Here is a 24,514-nt window from a genome sequence, read left to right as displayed (position 1 = left end):
CCTATTGATGTCACACATTCCTTCCATGTCCTTCAACAGCACGCGCTCATCGCTGAGTGGTGCTCGAACTGCGAGTTCTGTGGTTCTAGTTCTAAGGTCATGTGACCGCTCTATTCTAAAATCTCATGAGAAAACAGTTCACATCAAGAGCGACGCCACACAGTAGTCGGGAGACACTACCTCTGAAAATGGGACTAAGGGACGAACTCCTCAAGGCAATATGGCATGCATTCACAGCCCTGGATGTGGATAAAAGTGGGAAAGTGTCTAAGTCACAGTTGAAGGTTTGTTTTTGCCGTTGAATTAACTGTCTTGTTGTTTTAAGATTGGGCACTGGAGTGTAAACGTTGTTTCAGTGCAGGAAATTCTCAGAGTTTAAGGACGCGTGAATCATAGTAGCCGCACTGACTGTAAATGTAACAATGTTTTCATGTGACGATTAGAATTTAAAACTAATTTGTTTCACAACTTTATGAAATACTCTTGGAAAGAGAGTGCTGCTTCTAGTATCTGAACTTATTGTTGTGCGTTACGGATGAGGTATTTGATAATATATAACTGCAGCCTGACTATTTACACACTTTTAGTTATTTTCTAATCGTTCACAAACCATTGAATTTGTTACAGACCTCTAAAATGTATCCATATTTAAATACATTCAGATGAAATGGAAGAGTTATGCAAATTATTTAAGGTAATTATATCAATATTTTGTCTAACATATGAATGACAAAAAATATATACAGGTTTTCCCCAAAAATGCTACAATGAAAAAAATAAATACTTCCTAAGTGTTTAAGCACTGATTTATATAACAATTATTGACTATGAATATCCATTATTGAGTTAGAATTAGATATGTTTTGGTGTTAATCTCAGTGGTTCTTTGCAGGTGCTCTCCCATAACCTCTGCACAGTGATGAAGATCCCTCATGATCCTGTAGCTCTGGAGGAACACTTTAGAGATGATGATGAAGGCCCTGTTTCCAATCAGGGATACATGCCCTACCTGAATAGGTTCATTCTGGACAAGGTGAGCGCTTTTTTCATTGTCCAAAGTTTTGAGGATTGTGGGCCATCACTGAGTGGAAAAATGACCTTGAGACAAACATGCCTGTATATCCCACATTGTGGACCTTTTTAGATTTTTTAATCTTAGTTTTTCTCTAGATAAAATGTATGTAGACTGTACTGATAAATGTTTTTGAGTGCCATTCTTATTATAACCAGCATGCAGTTTTACATGCTAAATTCTTTTATGGATGTTCATTTTCTTATGTGAAAGTTTTTCATGGTACGTGGTACTCTTTCATGATTTCATGGTACACTTACCTCAATTTGACTAAAACAACTAGTGCATTTAGATCTCTTTAAAGTAAATGTTGGATAAAATAATGAAAGGCTTCCATGCATGAGAATTTGTTTCGTTTTGCAAGAGAAATGATGTTGAAAGTAACATGGAAGAATTGCTTTCTTTGTAATTTCTCATTTTCTTGTGCAAAAAGGAAACAGAAGGAGGGAAGAGATTTCACAATGTACCACAAAGCAGTTAAATTCTGGTGTTTAGGAAAAAATGTGTTGTTAAAAGGTATCATAAGCAACATTGAATTTTAATGGCTAAAATTGGAAAGGCAAATTATATTCTTTGGCTATTCTCATGTTTAACACACTTTGGGGCATTTACATCACTAGCCACATATTGTCAGCTTTCTCTGGTCACAATTTTACCTCTGATTGTATAGTTGTATGACTGACCAAATACTTACTCCACCCTGCTGCAAAGAGACCCGCCTTTCCCCTTTCTCTGCATTTAATTTTGATTTTGAGCCAAGTAATTTAACTTGCGGTCAGTGGGAGAAAACAAGTTACAGTGCTTAGTTTTACACTCATACATTCACATACAACACACACAGGCATCGCATTCTGTCTGAGACAGTACACAAACAGCTTAGTCACAGTCACACATCTTAATTCTCATTGCGATACTATGTATGATTGTGTCATTTTGGGGGAAATTATGCCCCACATCTTTCTTACCCTTTCAGCTCTTTTGATTCCAGAAATGCATTGTCTGTAAAATGCTCTGATGTCAAATGAGGAACAAAATAGCGCATACTTCACAAACACAAGACCAAAATAGAGTGACGCTATATCAAAATGTGCTAGTACTGTGTGACCCACTTCTTCTGAAATGTAGTGTGGTTATGCTCTGGTATAACATGCTGTGGCCACAATATGATCAGAGTTCAAAATGCATTTGTTTCTCAGCTATGTTTTACTTGAGATGATAGTTTTTAGTAATAGTAATTATTAAAAATTAATACTTTTATTCAACAATAATTTACTGTATTTATAATGAAATAAATGCCGCCTTAGAGACGTAAAAACATTCAGACAAAAACATTTAAAAAAGTAATGGCTGCTGAAAGTTCAGCTTTTGCCATCACAGGAATAAATCAAATTTTAAATATTAAAATAGACCACAGTCATTTTAAATTATTAATTTGAAAACTTTCAGACAAAAACATTAAAAAGACTTATCAACCCTAAACATCTGAACAGTAGTGTATATAATTTGGATAAAAGCGTCTGCTAAATGACTAAATGTAAATGTAAATGTAATGTGTGTCATAGTGACGTATTCTAGAGTTTAATTCTTAATGGTTAATCGCAGCATTCTTCAGTTAAGTATGTTTAAAAAATGACCACTAAAGTGTATAATTGATAATGGTCCCAGGTAATTGATTTTCTACATGTGCTAGTTTAATGTATTTTATATTACTCTGTCTTTCACCTCACATAATAAAATACTTTGAAGTAAAATGAATACTTTGTCCATTCCAGTTTTTAAAGTTGTTGACACTAGCTGTTGAAGTTAGTTGACACTGTTATGTGAACGTCTAGCTCACAATATTCAGGTTGTATCGTTATTACAGGTACTGATTGCTTTGACTAGCTGTCAGAATCCATGCAGTCTTGCTCATCCCAAACACTTCATACCATAAAACTTAAGACTTTCTCGCCCTCCCAACCCCACACAGTCAGAGAAACCATAAAGCAGTTATTCACAGGCGTGATAAAGTCTATTTATGAATGTGATGGAGCCCAAGCTCCACTGAATACAAATGAACAGCTTCATCTGGAGAAGAACAGAGGCTCCACTGGCCACTCAGGTCTCCACAAGGCCCCTATTGTGAGGCTCCCGGAGAAAGCAGGGGCGCGATGGGAGGTGCGTCTGTAAGCGAGGGATAAAATCTGGCACATATACTAGTAAAGAGGAGCTGCCATTTCAAAACAAACAGACTTACACCACTGCAACTGAGACAGCGTTTGAGTTGGTGGATTACAGTGACACACTGTTGGGAGTTGTCTGGTCTCTTTTGTTGCAAACATTACTCCACCAGGACTATAAATAGTGTAGGGCTATAATAGGTCAGCAGTTTAGCTTCTTCCTGTGGTTTGGTTTTAATGTGTGAGTTCGTAATTAGGTCTTAATTAAAAAAAAATTATAGGAAGTTCAGCATTTCTCTGTCAATTGTAGTTTAAATTTGTGTAATTTGCATATTTTCGGTGTTTATTTTTTTGGTTTTATTTTTTCTTTAATCCATTAGGATTGAAATGTGATTTTGTTTTTTCCCCGTTTGGAGCTAAAAGGATAATCAATTTACACAATGCTTTTTATAAACGAACATGCAACATTTGCTTAAAACAGCTGTTAAAATGTTGCAGATGTTTGTTGAGCTGTTATTGTGCTGCTGAGCTGGGGTGCGTTTCCCATAGTCAGCTATGGTTGCAAGTTCCATTGTTACCAATAGAGATCAATGGAATTTGCAACTGAAGTTGGCTAATGATGCTTTTGAGAAACACACCCCTGGTTATTTCTTTTTAATTATTAGTATTTTATCTTTTCTTATTCTTTGTCAATAATGTATAGAGAGAGGCCTTATAAATGTGTTGTAGGTTCATATTGAATAATGACTATGTTCCAGAGTAGACTAGCTTTCATTAGTTTTCATCAGACTTATTGTGTTCAACAAAAATTTAGTACTTTATAATTACAATTTTGCCCTATCATTTAAAGGCATAACTAAATTTGTAGGATTGTCAATGATTGACAACGATGAACTAAAAACTAAAACTTTTTTCCTTCGCATTTTCCACGTACAGACCGTTCACATGGATCTGCGAAAATGACTAAAAATGCTGTACTATGCATGCCAGGCCAGTAGTTGGCGATGTCACTTTGTAAAGAAAAGCTATGTGCCTATATACACTATATTGCCAAAAGTATTGGGACACCCCTCCAAATCACTGAATTCCAATCACTTTCATGGCCACAGGTGTATAAAATCAAGCACTTAGGCATGCAGACTGCTTCTACAAACATTTTTGAAAGAATGGGTTGCTCTCAGGAGCTCAGTGAATTCAAGCGTAGTACTGTGATAGGTTGCCACCTGTGCAATAAGTCCTTTCGTGAAATTTCCTCACTACTAAAATGTATTCCACGGTCAACTGTTAGTGGTATTATAACAAAGTGGAAGCAATTGGGAACAACAGCAACTCAGCCACAAAGTAGTGGACCACGTAAAATCACAGAGCGGGGTCAGCGCATGCCGAGGTGCACAGTGCGCAGAAGTCGTCAACTTTCTGCAGAGTCAATAGCTACAGATCTCCAAACTTCGTGAGCCCTTAAGATTAGCTCAAGAACAGTGCATAGAGAGCTTCATGGAATGGGTTTCCATGACCGAGTAACTGCATCCAAGCCTTACTTCACCAAGCGTCAGATGCAGTGGTGTAAAGCACTGGGCGCTTCTCTGTCTGGCAATCGGATGGACGAGTCTGGGTTTGGCGGTTGCCAGGAGAACGGTACTTGCCTGACTGCATTGTGCCAAGTGTAAAGTTTGGTGGAGAAGATTATGGTGTGGGGTTGTTTTTCAGAGGTTGGGTTTGGCCCTTAGTTCCAGAGAAAGGAACTCTTAATGCTTTAGCATACCAAGACATTTTGGACAATTTCATGCTCCCAACTTTGTGGGAACAGTTTTGGGATGGCCCCTTCCTGTTCCAACATGACTGCGCACCAGTGCACAAAGCAAGGTCCATAAAGCCATGGATGAGCGAGTTTGGTGTGGAGGAACTTGACTGGACTGCACAGAGCCCTGACCTCAACCCCATAGAACAACTTTGGGATGAATTAGAGTGGAGACTGTGAGCCAGGCCTTCTCGCCAACATCAATGCCTGACCTCACAAATGTGCTTCAAGAAAAATGGTCAAAAATTCCCATAAACACACTCCTAAACCTTGTGGAAAGCCTTCCCAGAAGAGTTGAAGTTCAAATTCGTGTTTTTATAGTTTACACGTAGACAATAGAGTGGTGCAGGTATGATGTCAGAACATGGAAGCCTGATTGGCAGCTGGTTCCTTCTGGATTTTCCGATGGGGTTTTATAATGGGGGTTTTCAATTTATGTGTGAAGTAAAGCCTGCAGTAAACATAACATCAAAGTATAGTCAAGTTATGTTTACCACAGGCTTTATTTTACTCAGAAATTGAAAAACCCCATTATAAAACCTTTTATAGGAAAATTTTGAGGGAACCAGTGGCAAATTAGATTTCCGGGTTCTGACATCATACCTGCACTACTTTATAATGGTATCATTTTCAAACAGTTTGAAACTCGTTTTTCAAAAGTTTGCATTTTCAGGCCCCCAAAACGCTGTTGTGTAAATGAATGGCCAAAACGCATAAAATTTTTAGTTTTTGTCGTGTAAACGGCCCCAAAGCTTGCTTTGCTAAAATGTTTTGCAGTTTTCCCAACAGAATATTCAGCACTAGTCAGATGGGCACTGGTTGCAAAACTGTGCCCAGAATGCTCGAAAAGTATCCATGGGAACTCTAGTTAAGTACTGAGGGAAAAACATGTCTTATTTGCAGTGTTGTGTGTGCCTTGAATAGGTTTCAGGACTTCTTTGCACTTGTAAACCAGAATCAGGACATTTTGTTCATTCTGATCTGTACATCAAATCTACTTAGAGTTGAACCTGTCTAACACTTTATTTCACTCTGTTGTTTTTGGCATATGTCCATTACTTTTGCATTTCTCAGTTCCATAAGTTCTCATGAGGACATTTCTTTTTTTCCTGCAGGTCCAGGACAACTTTGACCGAATAGATTTTAACAGGATGTGCTGGACTCTGTGTGCCAGAAAAAACCTAAACAGAAACCACCTTCTTATCTCAGATGATGATGCATTTAAGATATGGTGCATTTTCAACTTCTTGTCTGAGGATAAATATCCATTGGTCATGGTCTCAGAGGAGGTGAGAAGGATAAAATTTGATTAAGAAAGTTTTTTATAAATAATTATTTAATTTCACACAAAATATTTTGGAGCTTAAGAACAATAATTTGTATTCAACAAATTTCCGTTTAAAAACTGTTTTATTAACACCTTTCCAGGCCTGCAAATAAAAATTCCTCAATATTTCCATATGATTTTGGAAATCATGTAAGAAAGAGAACAGCCTTTTTCATGATTAATAGTGTAGTTCCTATTTCTAATCACGCATGATATTTTATTGTTAAAAAAATTCTCTGGTACTTCTGTTCTGTTTTACAGAAATTCTATTCTCTCATTCCGGTTGTGATCACACTGTAACAAGGAAGTTGCCATCTTGCTGTTTTATGTCACTATGATATCTGTGATATCTTAATAGAGAGTGAATTGTATTAGTATTATAGTGATATCGATAGATATCGATTACTGAATGTGCCAAAGAGAACTCCAAAAAATCACATCCATAATTAGTGCAGCAGAATATTTATGTTGCTGCACATGCAAAAAAATAAAAAATGTGCATTTGTTTTAGGCCCATGATAATACCTACCCATTTCCACATAAAGTATCATAAATGATTGATATAATTATGTGTTTGTTCTCTCCCTCAGATAGAGTACTTCCTTCGTAAGCTAACAGAAGCCATGGGTGGCAGCTGGATCGAAGAAAAATTTGAAGAGTACAAGATCCAGCTGAGCAGCAAGCACCAGTGTCTGATCGTGTGGGAGCTGATCGAGTTGGTGGGTATGGGTCACTTCAGTAAGGGCATGGACCGCCAGACCCTCTCCATGGGCATTAATGAAGTGTTCCAGGAACTTATTCTGGATGTGCTCAAACAGGTAAGAGCAGTATGGCTTCAGTATAATATAAATAGAGTACCTCAGAGATGACGTGTTTTTGTAGGCCAACCCGGAAGTTAGCGGCGCACGTGTTCCCTCGATCGAAAGCCTATGCATTTTTCCCATAGACTTTTGGAAAATCGCAAAAAATAAGCTCTGTGTTTAACAAAGATATCAAGATAATCTTTACAAGTTAACACAACATTTATAAATTTTGAAGCCTAAATAAAGTCGTCAGATATAAAAGGCTAACAGTAGGCTATAAACGGACTACAGCACACCATGGTCACGGATCAACGTCACCACCACCAAGCTTCCTCAAACTGTATTTAAAAAACAACTTTATTTAAAAACATGCTCGCTGATTATGATCTGCGCTGTGTATGAATACTTATCCACTTTTTTATGAGAAATGCTGTCCAAATGTCCTGTTTGTCATGATGATGACATCTAAAGTCCCCGCCAAAGGAAGTACGTTAGTCCCTTTTAGCAATTTGTTAGCAACCGCCATTTTTAAGACCCAATAGAGGTTTAAAAAAATCATAAGCGGGTTATAACTGGTGTGTTTTATGTCATAGATCAAAACGTGAACATTTTTAGAGGCTTTGTTAACCACAGACCTTATTTCAGGTGATTTAGCAAAAACCCATTCAATAAACCCATAGAATTTAGGGCGATGGAACCGGAAGTCCTAAAACGCTAACTCGCTTCTGGGTTTTTGCCTACAAAAACATGTCATCTCTGAGGTACCCTATTGAATACAGTATACACACACATACAGGGTCCAAAATGTATCTTTTGCCATGCCTTCCAATGGCTTTAGAAATGAAAAAAAAAAAAAACACTGGCCATAAATATTTCTAATCGGCTATCAAACTATGTTTGTACCTATGAAAATGGTGTTACTTAGCTGTTTTTTTCCTTTCAGATTTATGACAAAAATGTAATGTCACCTGCATCATATGAGATGAGCCAGGGAACTGGCACCTGTCACAAATTTTTTCTCGTAGAATATTCGCACAAGTGTTGCCACATGAAGTTATGAAGAAAAACGTTTTAAATAAAATTTTCACTGAGGTAAAAATTGTTAGGAGACAAGCTTCTTTAGTGAATGGTTTGTTTTGCATCATGCCATCATGTATTATATATTTTGATTTGATATATATCATGTCACCTTTCCTAATAAACTTACCAGTCAATTTTTTTTCTTCTGATTTGGTATTTGGCAAGTGTTAATTCTGGACCATAAATACATTTAGTTATTATATTTATAGGCAGTTGTGCTCATACCCTTTGCAGGATCTGTTTGATTTAAAGATTAAAAACAGTAATGTAATGAAATATTATTACCTGTGATAGCAAAGCTGAAATTTCAGCAGCCATTACTCCAGTCGTTAGCATCACATGATCTGCTGATCTGGTGCTAAAGAAGCATTTCTTATTATTAACACTGTTGAAAACAGTTGTGCTGCTTTATATTTTTGTCGAAACCGTGATTTTTTTTTTCAGGAATATAAAGTTCAGAATAATTTATTAAATTTTTTTTCTTTACTGTCACTTCTGATCAATTTAATGCATAATTTTGACTGTATTTTTTAAAATAAAGTCAACATCTTGCTCAGAAAGTAAACTATGAGCAGTATGCGAAGCAGTTCTGCTCATAAAGTCATTTTGAATGAATATGGAAAATCCGGTTTGATTTAATCAGTGTTTCACTGTGTCAGTTGCCGCCAAACCTGTTACAATTCAGTTTCCTCATGCTTAAGAAAGTAGGTCATACCTGTATGTTAATTTCTTGACAGTACCCATGCAATTTGAGTGTTAATTATGACCTTTAGTAGACTGACTTCTATTAGCCTTGATATCACCTGCTTGTGTTTTGATATCTGTATATTTAGTAGATCTGAGGAAAATGTGAACAAAGCACACTTGCATCAGTGTTGTTTTCTGCTTTGACTGTGAATGAGAGAGAGAGATTGGTGCCAAGGCCAGCTGTGCAGCCACAGCCAGGAACAGATACAGATTAACTAAGTCATAGGAAACTGCTGCTTAAACAGGATGCATGGCATGAAATGCGCATTTAGTGTTAAAGACGCCTTAGAAAAAAACGAGCATGTGAGTCAGCATGGAGGATCCAGACTTTTTGGTCCATTTAGCACTTGTAGCAGTGATACAGAATGACTCATAGATAATTTGAGGAGCAGGACTCACTGTTGTTTCCACTTGTTGGCTCCACCAGAAGGGGACTGTCAATGTGACCTGTTCCTTTGACTTCTTACAGGGTTACATGATGAAAAAGGGCCACAAAAGGAAGAACTGGACCGAACGGTGGTTCCTGTTGAAGCCCAGCGTAATTTCATATTATGCCAGTGAAGATCTTACAGAGAAGAAAGGAGACATACTACTAGATGGAAACTGTTGTGTTGAGGCAAGAATGATTTTCCACACTGATTTATTATTAACATGATTTCAGCTTACTTTACTTTAGTAACGCTTAATGTGTCTGCTATTCTTACGGTGACATCATTCTCATGAACACATTTCCTTTTCCTCTTCTTGTGATGACCTCATGCATTCCTCTGCAGTCCTTACCCGATAAGGAGGGCAAAAAGTGCCTTTTCTACGTTAAGTGCTCTGACAAAAGCTTTGAAATCAGTGCCTCCGATAAGAAGAAAAAACAAGAGTGGATTCAAGGTGAGATATGAGATATTTATACACAATGAATTTACATTTATTCACTTTGATTGAATAATGTTTTAGAAATACAAGTTATGCCAGCCTATTAATTTTCTACACAAAATAAAATTTAAAAAAAAATAATTTTGATAGAAGAAAACAGGAAACAAGAGTCCAGCACACATTCACTGATTCAATCCCAGGATGCACCTCATGTAGTTGGTTCAGAGAATGTCTAGAGTGTGCAGAACAGTGATCTAATCAAATGGCAACTTTAAAGAAGCTCAAATATAACACATTTTAAGTCACTACATTAGTAAATAACATTTCTCTGTTTTTATCAATTTTAAAAGGTAATTTATATCTGTGACAGCAAAGCTAAATTTTCAACATCATTACTCCAGTCTTCAGAGTCACATGATCCTTCAGAAATCAATCTGATATGCTGATTTGCTGCTCAAGAAACATTTGTTATCATTATCAATGTTGAAAACAGTTGTGCTGTTTAATATTTTTGTAAAAACATACCTTTTCAGGTTTCTTTGAATAGAAAGTTTAAAAGAACAGCATTTATAACAGTAAAAAAATTTGTTACTGTCACTTTTGAGCAATTTTATGCATCCTTGCGGTAGTGTAGTGGTACTTTTATTCTAAAATGTGCTAAATACTCTAATAAAGAATGAGTAGGTCTGTGAAAGTTTACTAGAGTGCATACTGTTTATATTCTTCTTTATTGCTATTCACCATTGTCAGGTTAGTATATTATTATTACATTTTACTGAGAGTTATCTTGTATATAATATAGTTCAGTAGTATATACATAGAAGTATATAATTTCTGTGCTTTATGCCCACTCAGCTATTCAGACTTGTATCACACTCCTGAAGGTCGGACGTCCGGCTCCACACCATGAGGCGCGGCAGAAACGGCGAGAGTTACGGCAGAAACAACAGGCTGAGCAGGAAGAACTAGAGCTGAGGATGAGAGAGCTGCAAACGGCCAATGAGAACAAACAGAGAGAGCTGGAGGCCATGAGGAAGGTCTGTAATGTTCTAGAACAGCTGCTGAGCTTCCTACAAATGTCTCTCTCAGCCATTTTACTGGAAATCGCATGTTTTGTTCATTCTACATTTTAAATTTAATTCATATTTGATTTTGTTACTCTGTGAAAAAAAACAAAAAACAAAACGACAATCCTCGCAAGACTTCACCATGTCTGGAAAATTCGACTACAACTATGGGGCTTGTAGAAAGACCTGTATTTAGTCATACATATGGAATGACAACACAGCATTTAGCATTTAAAATGAAAAGATAAAGCGCTGCAGGTGTCGTGAACAATACTACAAACTTACCCCCTGCACTGCAGTTTAATGTGTCAAACAGGAACTTTTTCTGTTGCCACACTGACCATTCATGAAACAATGTTTCCCTAGGAACACAAGGTGGCTCTTTGTAATCTCTCTGCTCTCTGCTATTCATGAATTTTGATTTCACTGAAACCCTCTTCTTTGATTTCAAGTATTTCAAGTAGCACCTTCCCTATTTACGCCCTCTACAGAAACTTTCAGCAGAAGTTGTTTCATCCTAAACAGCCTGTACTGAAAGCTGAAATCAGATTAGCTTGAGTGTGTAGTTTCACACCCAATAGAGAGATGTGGATTGAGCAAAGAAGTGAGTGTAGAATGTATGTGAGAGAGTTGGGGGTTGGGAGTTTGGAGGAATGGTGGTTTCTCATTTAACCCCTCTTAACCTTCTTTCATCTCATTTCTCATTATCCTAATTATCTTTTCCAGTTGAGTGATTTAATATTGTTAAATCAGAGTTTAGCCAGACTTATCCCCAATGAGTTTTGTCACCAGCAAGTGGATTTAAATCTGTAAGATAAGCATGACCATGAACAGATTTAGCACATTGGCTTACCAACCAAGACTGAGATTTTAATGGTTGTAAAGGGTTTTGTTGCTCGTTATTCTGCTTTTATAGCATACAATAACAAATACAAACCAATAATTAAGACTTGATTCTTTGACTATCTGTCTGTTTAAAGCAATATGCAACAATGACCACAATAAACAAGTTAAAATCATTCAAAAATATACTTTTTTTTCATTATCTTATAATTAAAAAAATATTTTAAATATATAAAACACATTATAAATTGGACTTATTGGATTATAAATTAAAATTGTACTTATTGGAATTATATATAAATTGGACTGAATAGAAGGAAATCGGGAAAAAAGCATACAAAAATAGGCAAAATCGTGTTCTTCAAAATTGTTTAAATGCATAAAAACTAAATTATTGGCATAAAAATGTAAAACTAAAATTAAGAGATTTGAGTCTGACTAATAATAATATTTCAAACGCATTTAAAAAATAAACACTGCAACATCTTAACAGCTGATTACAGTAAATTACAAACAACACAATATTCTCTGATAGAAAACCAGTCTGACACAGTAAATACAGTGTTAACTGGGAACAATCATTTAATTTACGGTGATGACAAGTTCTCATTGTCTGATCCAATTGTGTCTGAACTGTTGTCTGAATGGAGAACAGTCCAGCATTGATGTGTCAGTGCCTCTCCCCCTGTCCTCTAATACATAGCAGGACAATAGGGGCCTGGGGAGAGAGCTAGAGAGGGCCGTTCCAAACCCTGAGGAGTTCATACTGGAACAATACCTGCCCTGTCACTCAGCACGGCCACCTGGGATCTTACACTGACCTGCCATCTGACCACAACCATATAGACAGTGATTGAGGGGTGAGAATGTGGTCAGCTGTGTAAATGGACGAAATTGTTGCTGTTCATTAAAATCTGTTGTGTTAAAACCAAAAAAAATGTATTGTGAATGGACAAAGTGTGATTTTTTTGTTTTTTTTGTTTTTTTTGCACAATGTGTAAAGGGTTATGGTGGGTGTGATGAATGTGTCAGTTTTAGTGGTTCTGTGGTTTATTTGTGTTTGGTTTGCTGAAAGACAGTGCTTTGCATATGATACACATTCACTGGCCCTAATCCAGATGGTACTGCCCATCTCTGACCACTTGCATTCTGGGTAGTGGTATTACAAGCCAATGAGAAGTTGATGTTTCCTCCTTTAATAACTAACTCTTAAAATCCTGTTTAAAATGACGTGTATCGGTTTTATTTACAAATTAAGAAAGTCTTTGTGTTGCACAGAAACTGGAGGAGGCTGCAGCCAATGCAGCAGAAGAGGAACACAGACGTCTGCAGACCCAGAACGAACTGCAGGATCTCTACAGGGTGGAAATGGAGAAAGAGAAAATGGTACTTGTTTGCTCTTTAATCGTAATTGGTGACTGTTTAGCTTGCATACTATTGACAATGCACTGACTCTTCTATGGTTTTGACATCATATACCTAGAGAGGTTATTCTGACCATTAGTAGTCATTCATTACTTTAGCTCCACAGGTCCATATTTGATTATTACAGGAAGTACGCTGCAGCATATGTTCTGCTTTCTACTATTATAACTAGAAATGTGGAAGCACAAAATTTGCACACAGTCACACAAACAGTCTCTTTCTCTCTGCACTGATCATTTTGATTTTATGGCATTTTTTTAAAGGGATAGTTCACTTTAAAACTACGTTTGTCATCATTTGGTCATCCTCAGGTTGTTCCAAACCTGAAAGACTTTACTTTCTTCTGTGGAACACAAACGATGATATTTTGAAAAATATTTTTGCCCAATGAAAGTCAATGGGGTCCAATGTTGTTTCAATAATTAAAACATTCTTTGAAATATCTTCTTTTGTGTTCCACAGAATAAAGATTTTTTTTATTAATTTAGAAGTTTTGTGTGTTTTAGGTGCGGCTGCAAATGGAGGAACAGGTGGCTCAAAAGTCCAGTGAGTTAGAGCAGTATCTGCAGCGCGTACGTGAGCTGGAGAGCATGTACCACCGCTTAGAAGAAGCACTAGAGGAAGAAAGACAGGCCAGACAGGATGAGGAAACTGTCAGAAAACTACAGGCCAGGTAAATGTGTATATCGTCAGGGCCGTTTCTGATCATTTTGGTGCCCTATTTCAGCAATATAGTTTAAGACATACATATAAAAAAAAACATAAGATTGATTAGCATATTCAAAATATTTTATAGGAGACAGAAATCTAGTACTGAGAATTTCACATATGAACAGAATGCTTTGTTTTCAGGGCATTTTTTTAAAATGTTGCAGCAAAACTTACACTGCCCTCCAAAATTTTGGAAACACCCTAGAAAAGTGGGGTTTTGGACAATATTGGCATGAATCTTTTTTAATTTGTGATAATTTATAATGATAAAGGGACAACACAAACTATGAAAACATATTATATAAACAGTTTATACATAGAAAAAAAAAAAAAAATTTTTGATTCATCAAAATATCCACCATTAGCAGCTATCTGACCTAAACTGGGATCTAATTGGTTCATTGTATTCTAAACTTAATTGGCAATCAGTTGTTGAAGCTATTAAGGTGTGCTGACCCAAAAATCTTTTACAAACCCAGGCCAAGTTTAAACCAGTAACCAGGCATCACAGCTGGCAAAGAGGCATGTCTGATTTTGACATGTATATGTTGCCGTTATTATGAAATCAAAATGAAAATTATTATTGCTGGTCTTCAACGATAATGTCAAGTTACTGTAATGTATTTGCACCAAAAAATAAGGATTTGAGCTGATATCATCCAAAACCACACTTTGCCAGTGGTGTTTCCAAACTTTTGGAAAACAGTGTAGGTCATGGTAATGGTAATGATCACCCAAAAATTGTGTCTGTCATTTATTTTTTTTAAGAAATTAATAGTTTTAAAGGGGTAGTTCACTCAAAAATTCTGTCATTAATTACTCACCCTCATGTCGTTTCAAAGCCGTAAGACCTTTGTTCGTCTTCAGAACACAAAATTAAGATAAATCATACGCATGATTTATAAATTGAGGGAACGAAATAGTAAATTGTGCACATGTTTTAGTAAATCGAGGGAATGAATTAGTAAATCGTGCACACGATTTAGCTTAATTTTTTTTTTCCTGCATGTAATGTCCGGGGCTCCGTAAAAAAGACAAATCAAGCATCGTGTTTGTCCTTCAGGTCGCGTTAGTTAAATTCGCATCAGCTGACTCTAAGCCGATCCACGTCTATCTATAGGAATACGATGCCTATCACAGCATCCTCGGTGTGTTCCAAACGGAATATATCGCCCTCCCAAGGTAATATATCCTCCCACTTCGGAGTGAAAATAATCATGGCCGCCATATTGAAGGTTCGTTCCAAACCAAAGTGCTCAAAACTGGCCACTTCAAAGGGCCCTACGGAATGAAGGATTTCGAACTGATGGACACTTCTGGCCCCCATGATCCTTTGCACAGGGATGTTCTTTGAGTCACAGAATGGGTACAGGAGGTTAGGAGTTTAACTATAAATGTATGTATAGTATTTTTCTATACTACTGTAATATTTATACGAGTTAAATTTGGTACATTAACATCAAAACGATATTGTACTTCAACAAAAATACTTTACAGCTCCCTTTATCAGCCCATTCAAATGTTTAAAATACATAGACACAATATACAATACGGTGCGATAAACCTAAAATAAATAAATATATAAACTAACGTTAAACAAAAGGCACAGCTTGCACAATCTATCCTCCTTGATTGTCTCGTAAAGATGACGCTGAAGTGCGTTCCAAAAAAATCGCTTTTTGACCCCTACACCCTTCATCCCTTCGAAGCTCTCACTCTGGAGGGTAAACCCTTTGAAGGGATTAGGGCATAGGGATCAGCCCTTCTGAATGGAACGCAGTCAAACTGTCAAGAAACATAGGTGAGTCAACTGTGTATATATGGGTCTTCAATCATGCTGATTGGGTAGACAAGTTGATTGCTGATTGCTGACTGCTGGTTGGAATGATGTGATGATTAGTTTAGATCATTTGAACATGTTCCTCCCAAACTTTGTTAATAAAACATAATTTCTTACCCAATACCGCCAATCCAAACTGTATGCTAACTGCCAATCAGGGGCAATGCTCCACCAGAATTGGTCCTATATTTAGTGGATCAAGGTTCTCTTCACAAAGACAACATGCAATTTTTCTGACAACAAGTTCATGCAGCTTCTAATACAATGGACAAGCCTCAGTCTGTTTCTGCCAAGCTTATTTGTTCCTCACTGTAGTGTGGACCTAGTATTTCCAAAGTAACATATTACCAAACCATAGACACACGGTTAAGGCATGAAGGTCATATGGCACCTGGAACGGGGCAACCTACAAAGGGCCATCAATTTCCTTGTAAGGTGGGAAGTTGCAGTAGCGTCACAAACACATGATGTCTGTACAAGTCTGCAGTTCCTGTTCCCTGTCTCACCCCATGAAACCCATCTTTCTTCCTGTGTTTGTGCTGACCCATTGCAAGCTCATCACTTTACTCAAACTGACACAATCTAGTAGACCCGTGTGTGAATTCCCCTCATTTACATGGTCCCATACTGTTTATATGATCTTGTACTTGGCTCGCAAAGGCCATTTAGTTTAAAACACATACAATTTTATATGTAATAATAAAAAAATAAACATATACAACATTACATATATTATAACATAACATTTTTTTGTAACTTATAACTTACATTTGTAACATTTTGTCAGTGTTTGGCAGGGTTGTGAGCCATACAGAATTGAACTGTGAAAGTTTTTTAAATTCCAAAACAATTCCTGTATTTTAATTTAATTTGAATTGAGGGAGCAAATGGGATGTAGAATTGTATGCAAGGAAGTAGAATTAAAATGAACACCTCTGCACCTCTGTGCCTCATTTCTCTCAACATGGGGACAGGGGAGGTCAATAAAAGGGAAGACAAACTAACGGGAGTTACTTGTTTGAAAAAGTAACTCAGATATTTTGTTGTAAATTTAAAAGTAATGCCTTATTTTAGTAGTTACTTGGAAAAGTCTGAAATGTAATCTGATTACATAACTTGTGCTACCCAGCATTGTTCAAATTCACTCTTATACTGGTACTGACAGTGTTATCTCAATACACTATGACAAATTATTTAGAAATATATACTTTTTTTGTGGCACAGCAATTACGCAAGGGTTTACGACAAGGATTCCCATTTTCCCCCGCCCCTTTTCTGTTTGTCTCTACCGGTTGTTAAATAAAGATCTAAAAGCTTGTAAAAAATAAAATATAGTAGCATTTGAAGAAGTTTTTTAAAATGTGAGCATGTGCATCTCTGCAGGCTGTTGGAGGAGGAGGTATCCAAGCGTGCAGAGCTGGAGCAGATACACCTGTATCAACAGCAGACCATTTCTCAGACAGAAGCAGAGAAGCAGGAGCTGGAACGAGAACGGCTGGTAAAGGAAAGCGCTCTGAATTCTGCCATGCAGCAGCTGCAGCAGCTGGAGGCGGACAGACAAGGGGCACTGGAGCAATATGAGGTAAGAGACTAGAATAATATAGCTGCAGGCTAATTATATTGAAGCTGTCATAGTTCTTGCTCTCAAAAATGTTCCTGTGTAGATTGCCATCTAGTGGCTGAATGGGGCAATGTAACCACTTTTTTTTTTTAAATTGCTACTTCTCATGGTGAGTTTGCATGTTTTTGTCTGAACAGGAGGTGATGAAGAAACTAGCAGATGCTGCTAATAATACAAAGAGCTGGAAAGACAAGGTGACACAGCACGAGGGACTCATACGGCTCATTCAGCCAGGTGACCTTTTTCTGTACTCTTTAATTATTTAAAAAAAATTCTAGATTTTTTTTTAATTTAAGCACTTTTATTTAATATTTATTTACCAGCACCTGATCTTTTCAAATATGACCAGGGGCGGTTTCTTCATTAGGGCAATAGGGCGACGCACCACCAAAGTGAGAAAGGGATGGATTTTTCAATCACATTCAACCACGCTAGCTGTCACTGCTAGGCAGTTTGATCTGCCTCTGGATATAGTCCAATCAGCGTCGAGTCACGCTCTGTGGAGTACCGCCTCTTTTTGGGCATTTCAGTCTGGCCGAGATTTGCCCCGACTACTCCCATAGACTTCCATTCAAAGAACTTTGTTTTCGAACTGCAGGCACTGCAATGCAATCTCTGTGGGTTCCGGGAGGGCTAGCACTAACGTGCTTTCGTCATCATACGTAACCTTAACTTGTGCAGCGATTGGTGGAAACAAACATACCTCTATTAATAAAAATAAAGCTGAAGTGACATTTAATAATTTCCTCAGTGCATTATTTACATTTCACAGACATATTCTCCATCTGTAAATGTTAGAAAGTCGAGAAAATATTTCCATTTTGCAGTCAGGCGTGGACGAGCCTTCAGCAAGCACAAACTTCCGTGAACGAGCGCCACCGCTTAGTGTATTTAATTTCTGCTTCAAAAAACATTTTGTTTTTAGATTGTAAAGGTACAATTTTAGAATGTAGCCTAGGCCTAATGTGATTTGACCCCTTTTTTGCACATAATTTATAGCATATATTACACAGTTACATTCATGCTTTAAATACCGAATTTTCCATGTTTTAGATAGATACATTATTATATCACTTGTTAAATGGATATTTAACAATTAGCCTATTCATTCCTGCATTTCTACTTTTTTTTTTGCGCCCCCCAAATATTTTTTGCACGAGCCGCCACTGCATATGACTATCATTTTTAGGTTAAGCCTTATTCACATTAGGACTTAAAGATTAGTTCATTTTCAAATGAAAATTACCCCAAGCTTTACTCACCCTCAAGCCATCCTAAGTGTATATGACTTTCTTCTTTCTAATGAACACAGTCAGAGAAATATTAATAAATATCCTGATGCATCCAAGCTTTATAATGGCAGTAAGCGTTACCAAACGAGTATGAGCTGAAGAAAGTGTCTCCATCCACATCCATCCATCATAAACATATTCCACACGGCTCCGGGGGGTTAATAAAGGCCTTCCTAAGCGAAGCGATGTGTTTGTGTAAAAAAATAAATAAATCCATATTTAACAATTTATGAAGTAAAATATCTAGGTTCCGCCAGACCGCCTTTTGTATTCAAGTTACAGAGAAAGTGTAAAACTTTCGCAGTTCAAAACGCTTACTCTACATCTCAATTTACGGAAAAAGTGTAACTGACATGACACAAGTTTACACTCTCTCCGTAACTTGAACACGGAAGGTGGTCTGGCAGAAGCTAGATATTTTACTTCATAATTTATTAAATATGGATATTTTTTTACACAAACGCATCGCTTCGCTTCAAAAGGCCTATATAACCCCCCCGGAGCTGTGTGAAGTACGCTTATGATGTGGATGTGGATCTTCAGCTCATACTCGTTTGGTAACGCCTACTGCCATTATTAAGCTCTGATGCGTCAGGATATTTATTAACATTTCTCTGATTGTGTTCAAGAAAGTCATATAAGATAGCTTGATGGTGAGTAAATCTTGGGGTAATTTTCATTTGAAAGTGAAATGATCCTTTAAGACACATTTTTGACAACAAAAGATAATAAAATAATAAAATCTCTATTAACCCATTCACATCAATTCTGTAATATTCTGTAATGTCAATATTATTATTATTAATAACAAGAAATTCACTATTATTATTATTATTAGTAGTAGTAGTAGTATTTTCTTTGTTATTATTATCATTACTAATATTAACTAATTATTATTTGTTGATGATTTAGTGCCATTAAAAATACAGCTGACTGAATTATTTTTTTATGCTCATATTATTCTAATTTGTGACTTAAATTAGATAAAAATGTCTGCTGGATTAATGAATTATCATATCTTATTCATCTTATTGTATATTTTGTCTTTTCAGGTCCTAAGCACCCTCAGAAAATCACAAACTGGGGACCTGCAGCATTCACAGAGACAGAGCTGAGTCTGAGAGAGAAGGACTGGCAGGATAAGAAAAACAGGCCTGCTACACCACAGTAGTGCCCTTTAAAGTGTTCCTAGTTATACTGTGCTGTTAATACACCGTTACTGTAGATAAAGTCACTAGTGAAGTATGTATACTGCCTCTGTGGGGTTAGTCTCTGACCACACTAAAACTGTAGGCCACTTGACTTTACATAAGGTAAAGTTTAGCCTGGCCTCATCTGAAGAATCGTGTCTCACCATTCCTATCTATACTGTAACATTCCAGTGTCATTTTGCCCTCTGCTTTAAAAGTGATTTTATACATTTTTGTATGATGTTCTACATCTTGTGAATGTGTTAATTTTGGTGCATTTCCACCAAAGTACTGGCAGATGTTTCTTCCCCGTAGTTGGTGAGTTTTAAACCTTTTTTTAATTTTTATAAAAGTAAAAAAAAAAAATAATGACGTAAAAAAAACCTCACTGACCAAGTAACTTTTTACAAACTGCACTTATGCATACATTTCAGTCATCTCTAATTTAGTATCAAAAATGTCTATTTTAGATTTTAAATAGTAATACAAATCATGCAAAATGGATTAACATTTTGGTAATTTATTCATAATACTTTTGCTAGAACAGTTCACTTAGCAGTTGTTCCCATACTCATTCAAGGAGACGTGATTGCAGTATTTACTAATTATTAACAAAACATTTTACCACAATTTATCTCTTTTTGGGATTATTCAGTCAGTTACAATGCCATACCAAACTGCTGTATTTGCCTCAAACTAACGCTCAGATTTAAGTGCCGAGACTGTATTGTTTATCATTCAATAAAAAAGCATTATTTAATAGATGTATTATTTATAGTATTGTTTACAAACGTTGCGGAGTCATTGTGTTCAGTGCATGGAAGGTGATGGTGGTTTTAATAGTAACCGTCCACAAGGGGTCGATAGATTACTGTATTTGCAACTGCTGCTTGTTGAAATTATTGGATATTGGATGTGAAGGAGACTTAAATTGGGTTGAAAAGAGACATGGCTATTTGTTCAAATGTATCTCTAAATATGTTATGAATTCCTAATTTATAATCTGACAAATATATAGGCCTGTCATCTGTTTTAAATATGACTAAATTACATGGGTCAAACAATGGAAATATGACGGATCTTAAAAGGAAAATTGTGAATGGGAGGGCAGGAGACTGTACAATGTGGTCTTTGAACTGGCGTGTGCATAAATGTGTTCCTGATCAAGCGTGACACAAGGCTATTAAAAAGGTTGGCCACCTTTCAGGCCACTGTCATTCTCCAAGGACATGATAATTGGATTCCTGATACACTCACAGTTTCCATAAACTGTTCCTGTCTATAAGTGATTGAAAATCGCTCGTAGTCTAAACAACCAACGCACAAATTTAGCGTCGACTTGGAGCAAAGATGTATTGTCGGCTTAATTTCTCAATGGGGAGCCATGTATTCAGATAACAGGGAGGAAATTGAATTTCTTATTTAGCATACTTGCTCGTGTACAGCATGGAAATGATTAAAATGAGATAGGAATTGTGATTATTTTAAGCTGTATAATTGACTTTGACCAGAGGTTAATGCTTCTCTTACCTAAGAGGCTGACATATCAACACTTGCACACACTAAATTTGTATCACTGCCATTCTTGTTCGGAAGTGTCCGATTTGTGTTATTAGGCACAAGGGTCCATTTGTTTTCCATGAACTCATCCTGTGAAATTATCACAAAAATTCACGAGTTATCTTGCCAGATATTAATTTCTAGTTAGTTTACACGATGTGCTTCTTTCGAGTACTGCGTACCATGTATTAAAAATAGGAAAACAAAAGGAAAGCATGATTACATTGTCAATAAAAAAATATCAATCTATGCTTAAACATTTTTAAATAAAACGTGATCATTATATTTACATATGCATATGCCTATACATATTTTTTTAAATATTTTTTATATTCTATACATACTTTACATATACATATGCCTATTTAAAAATATTATTATTTAATGTAGGCCTAATGTTAAGATCACATTTGTTAACATTAATTAATGCATTAGTTAATATGAGCTAACAACAACATTTATTTTGAAATCTTGGTTAATGTTAGTGAATAAAAATAGTTTCATGTTAGTTCACCCAAAAATGAAAATTCTGTCATTAATTACTCGCCCTCAAGTCGTTCCACACCCGTAAGTTCTTTGTTCATCTTCGGAAAACAAATGAATATATTTTTGATGAAATCCAATGGATCAGTGAAGCCTTCATTGACAGCAAGATAATAAACACTTTCAATGCCCAGAAAGCTACTAAAGACGTATTTAAAACAGTTCATGTGACTACAGTGGTTCAACTTTAATGTTGTGAAGCAACAAGAATACTTTTTGTGCTCCAAAAAAAACTAAATAGCAACTTTATTCAACAATATCTAGTGATGGGCGATTTCAAAACACTGCTACATGAAGATTCGAAGCTATACAAATATTTTGTTTCGAATCAGTGGTTCGGAGCGTGTATCAAACTGCCAAAGTCACGTGAACCACTGAAATTTCGAAACTCTTATGATGTAACAAAGCCTTGTTTACTGAAATCATGTGACTTTGGCAGTTTGATACAAGCTCCAAACCACTGATTCGAAACAAAAGATTCGTAAAGCTTCATGAAGCAGTGTTTTGAAATCACCCATCACTAGATATTGTTGAATGAAGTCAATATTTTTTTTTTTTTTTTGGCACACAAAAAGTATTCTCGTCACTTCATAACATTAAGGTTGAACCACTGTAGTCACATGAACTGTTTTAAATACATCTTTAGTAGCTTTCTGGACATTGAAAGCGTTAATTATCTTGCTGTCAATGGAGGCCTTACTGAGCCATCAGATTTGATCAAAAATATCTTAATTTTTGTTTCCGAAGATGAACAAAGGTCTTACAGGTTTCGAATTACACGATGATGAATTAATCACAGAATTTTCATTTTTGGGTGAACTAACCCTTTAACTTTTTGATTTAAAAGTTTAGATTAATATATCTTTTTAAAATGATTTTTTACTTATACTAATACTTGTACTTAAAGGTCTCCCAGTAGGCACTCAATTTGAATTGTGCTTGTTTGTGTTTAGAAGTGGGAAATGTGGAATTATATTTCCCCTGCTCTGGACTGGCAATTAGACAAATTATTGTGTCACTGATGTTTGTGTATGCACTGCAATAGCTATACCACGCAAACACATTAATATCTTATGTAACACGTACAGCTGTGGTTGTAATAAACGGCGTAACTGACAATACAACTTAAAGCTGTATTTACTGCCGAGACCGACCCCGTGACCCCCAGGCCCGTCCAACAATCTCAAAATTTTGCAGTCAATTTATGCTGAAATATTTTGGCTCATTAAAGTATAACCCGGTCCTCGCGTGTGTTCTCACATGCAATCAGATATTTGATGATAAAAGCAATATTTATTTCAACTACGTCCCCCCTGGCTGATTGATCGGCTCTGGCGAAAGACGTCATTAGTGATGTAAATGGGCGATTCTCTGCATTCCTCCAAATCTATCTGATGTACATCCAGAAAAAAAAGTGCTGCACTTATTAAAAAATGAGCACAACAACAACAGAATAATTTGCAATATCGCAGCCCATATTTATGCATCCATCATCATTTGTCGTTCCGGCACGGACTTCACGTCTCACCACTTGACACTTGGAAAAGCCTGAGTTGATGAAATATCTTTTCAATGACCTTCAAAATTATTTATATATTAAAAGAAAAATCTAATGATTGTGCAAATATCTGCATACTACGTGAGTGACGGAGATCAAGAAACAGGCTATGGGTAAATGTGCACTCCAGATGCACGGCGTTCTGGCTGAACTAACTGCCGTCTCTTTACGCAACGAGATGGAGGGTCATTAACAGTGGTGCACATGAGGCGGTGCTCCGGATGCGCCCCGCTCCCCAGCAGCGCCTGTATCCCATCATTCCTCTTTCAAACTTCCTTGAATCCATCAGCTCCGGTTTGGGGCCTTCTGCACTAGCGCAACATTCCAGAGAAATGATGTGAAACAGAAATGCATCAAATTCCTGATCTGGAATACATCGCTGGGTTATGCCTGTCCGTGGCCCCTCAGTAGATACTGTAAAAAGGGGCTCTGGGGTGTCCGCGGAAAGGCATTTTTACATCTGTGCTGTGAGGAGCTGCTAACACCTCTGGGGAGCCATGTGTTCAGTTTAATTCTTTGAGTCTTTGGAATGTGTGAGTGTTGTAAAAGTCACAGCTATCTATGGAACTGATTAGTGGCTTGTTCTGCATTGATAGTCAGCAGGGGTTTATCATTCTTTTTCAGAGTTCTAAATAAATTATACTAAAAGGATTCATAAATGTTACAGTTCCAATAATATTTAATTTAACTCTGGTTTATAGGATAATAACTATATGAAAACAAAACAAGGATCTGAGCATTTTTCATAATCAAAGCTGTACAAGTAAATGATGATGTCCAGCACTGCACATATAGAGCTGCTGATATAGATCCAGTCTAAACAAGATGTGACTGGCCCAAACCACCCCTCTACCAAGACTGGCTCTCGCTCTGGCCTGTAATGGTCTTAAATGCTGTGATGATAAGGTTGGGACAAGGATATGGATATTAAGGTTTCAACTCACATTGCTAATATACAGTGTCTATATGTTTGAGGGTGAATCTGTCGAATTGATAAGGTCCGGTATATTA

General features: G+C 36.6%; 2 protein-coding genes across 7 annotated transcripts in view; one reads left to right on the top strand and one right to left on the bottom strand.

Annotated features, from left to right (window-relative positions):
• The window catches only part of c7h11orf16 (chromosome 7 C11orf16 homolog), a 117,613-nt gene that overhangs the window by 26,176 nt on the left and 66,923 nt on the right, over positions 1–24,514 (bottom strand). The gene's annotated exons all lie outside the window — the stretch shown is intronic.
• On the top strand, positions 141–20,656 carry swap70b (switching B cell complex subunit SWAP70b). Of its 2 annotated transcripts, none has more exons than XM_067390239.1 (12): positions 141–284; positions 893–1,033; positions 6,145–6,318; positions 6,947–7,174; positions 9,456–9,602; positions 9,760–9,868; positions 10,709–10,890; positions 13,042–13,149; positions 13,695–13,861; positions 17,123–17,321; positions 17,498–17,594; positions 19,705–20,655. In XM_067390239.1, the coding sequence occupies exons 1-12, from the start codon at positions 189–191 to the stop codon at positions 19,821–19,823; spliced, it is 1,767 nt and encodes a 588-aa protein (XP_067246340.1). In that variant the 5' UTR covers positions 141–188; the 3' UTR covers positions 19,824–20,655. The 2 variants fall into 2 exon arrangements, with proteins under 2 accessions (XP_067246340.1, XP_067246341.1); XM_067390240.1 differs by lacking the exon at positions 141–284 and adding an exon at positions 612–694 and having other exon boundaries at positions 19,705–20,656.

Source organism: Chanodichthys erythropterus, chromosome 7 (genome assembly GCF_024489055.1).
Source record: "Chanodichthys erythropterus isolate Z2021 chromosome 7, ASM2448905v1, whole genome shotgun sequence".
Lineage (NCBI taxonomy): Eukaryota > Metazoa > Chordata > Actinopteri > Cypriniformes > Xenocyprididae > Chanodichthys > Chanodichthys erythropterus.
The sequence above is the reverse complement of the archived record's forward strand: the minus strand, read 5'-3'. Positions and strand labels throughout refer to the sequence as shown.

What these genes read in the sequence shown, in the direction of transcription:
- swap70b (XM_067390239.1), top strand. Translation starts at nt 189, where the DNA reads ATGGGACTAAGGGACGAACTCCTCAAGGCAATATGGCATGCATTCACA. An exon ending in AGCTGGAGGCCATGAGGAAG is followed by an intron (nt 10,891 to 13,041) that starts GTCTGTAATGTT and finishes TGTGTTGCACAG; the next exon opens with AAACTGGAGGAGGCTGCAGC. An exon ending in CATACGGCTCATTCAGCCAG is followed by an intron (nt 17,595 to 19,704) that starts GTGACCTTTTTC and finishes TTGTCTTTTCAG; the next exon opens with GTCCTAAGCACCCTCAGAAA.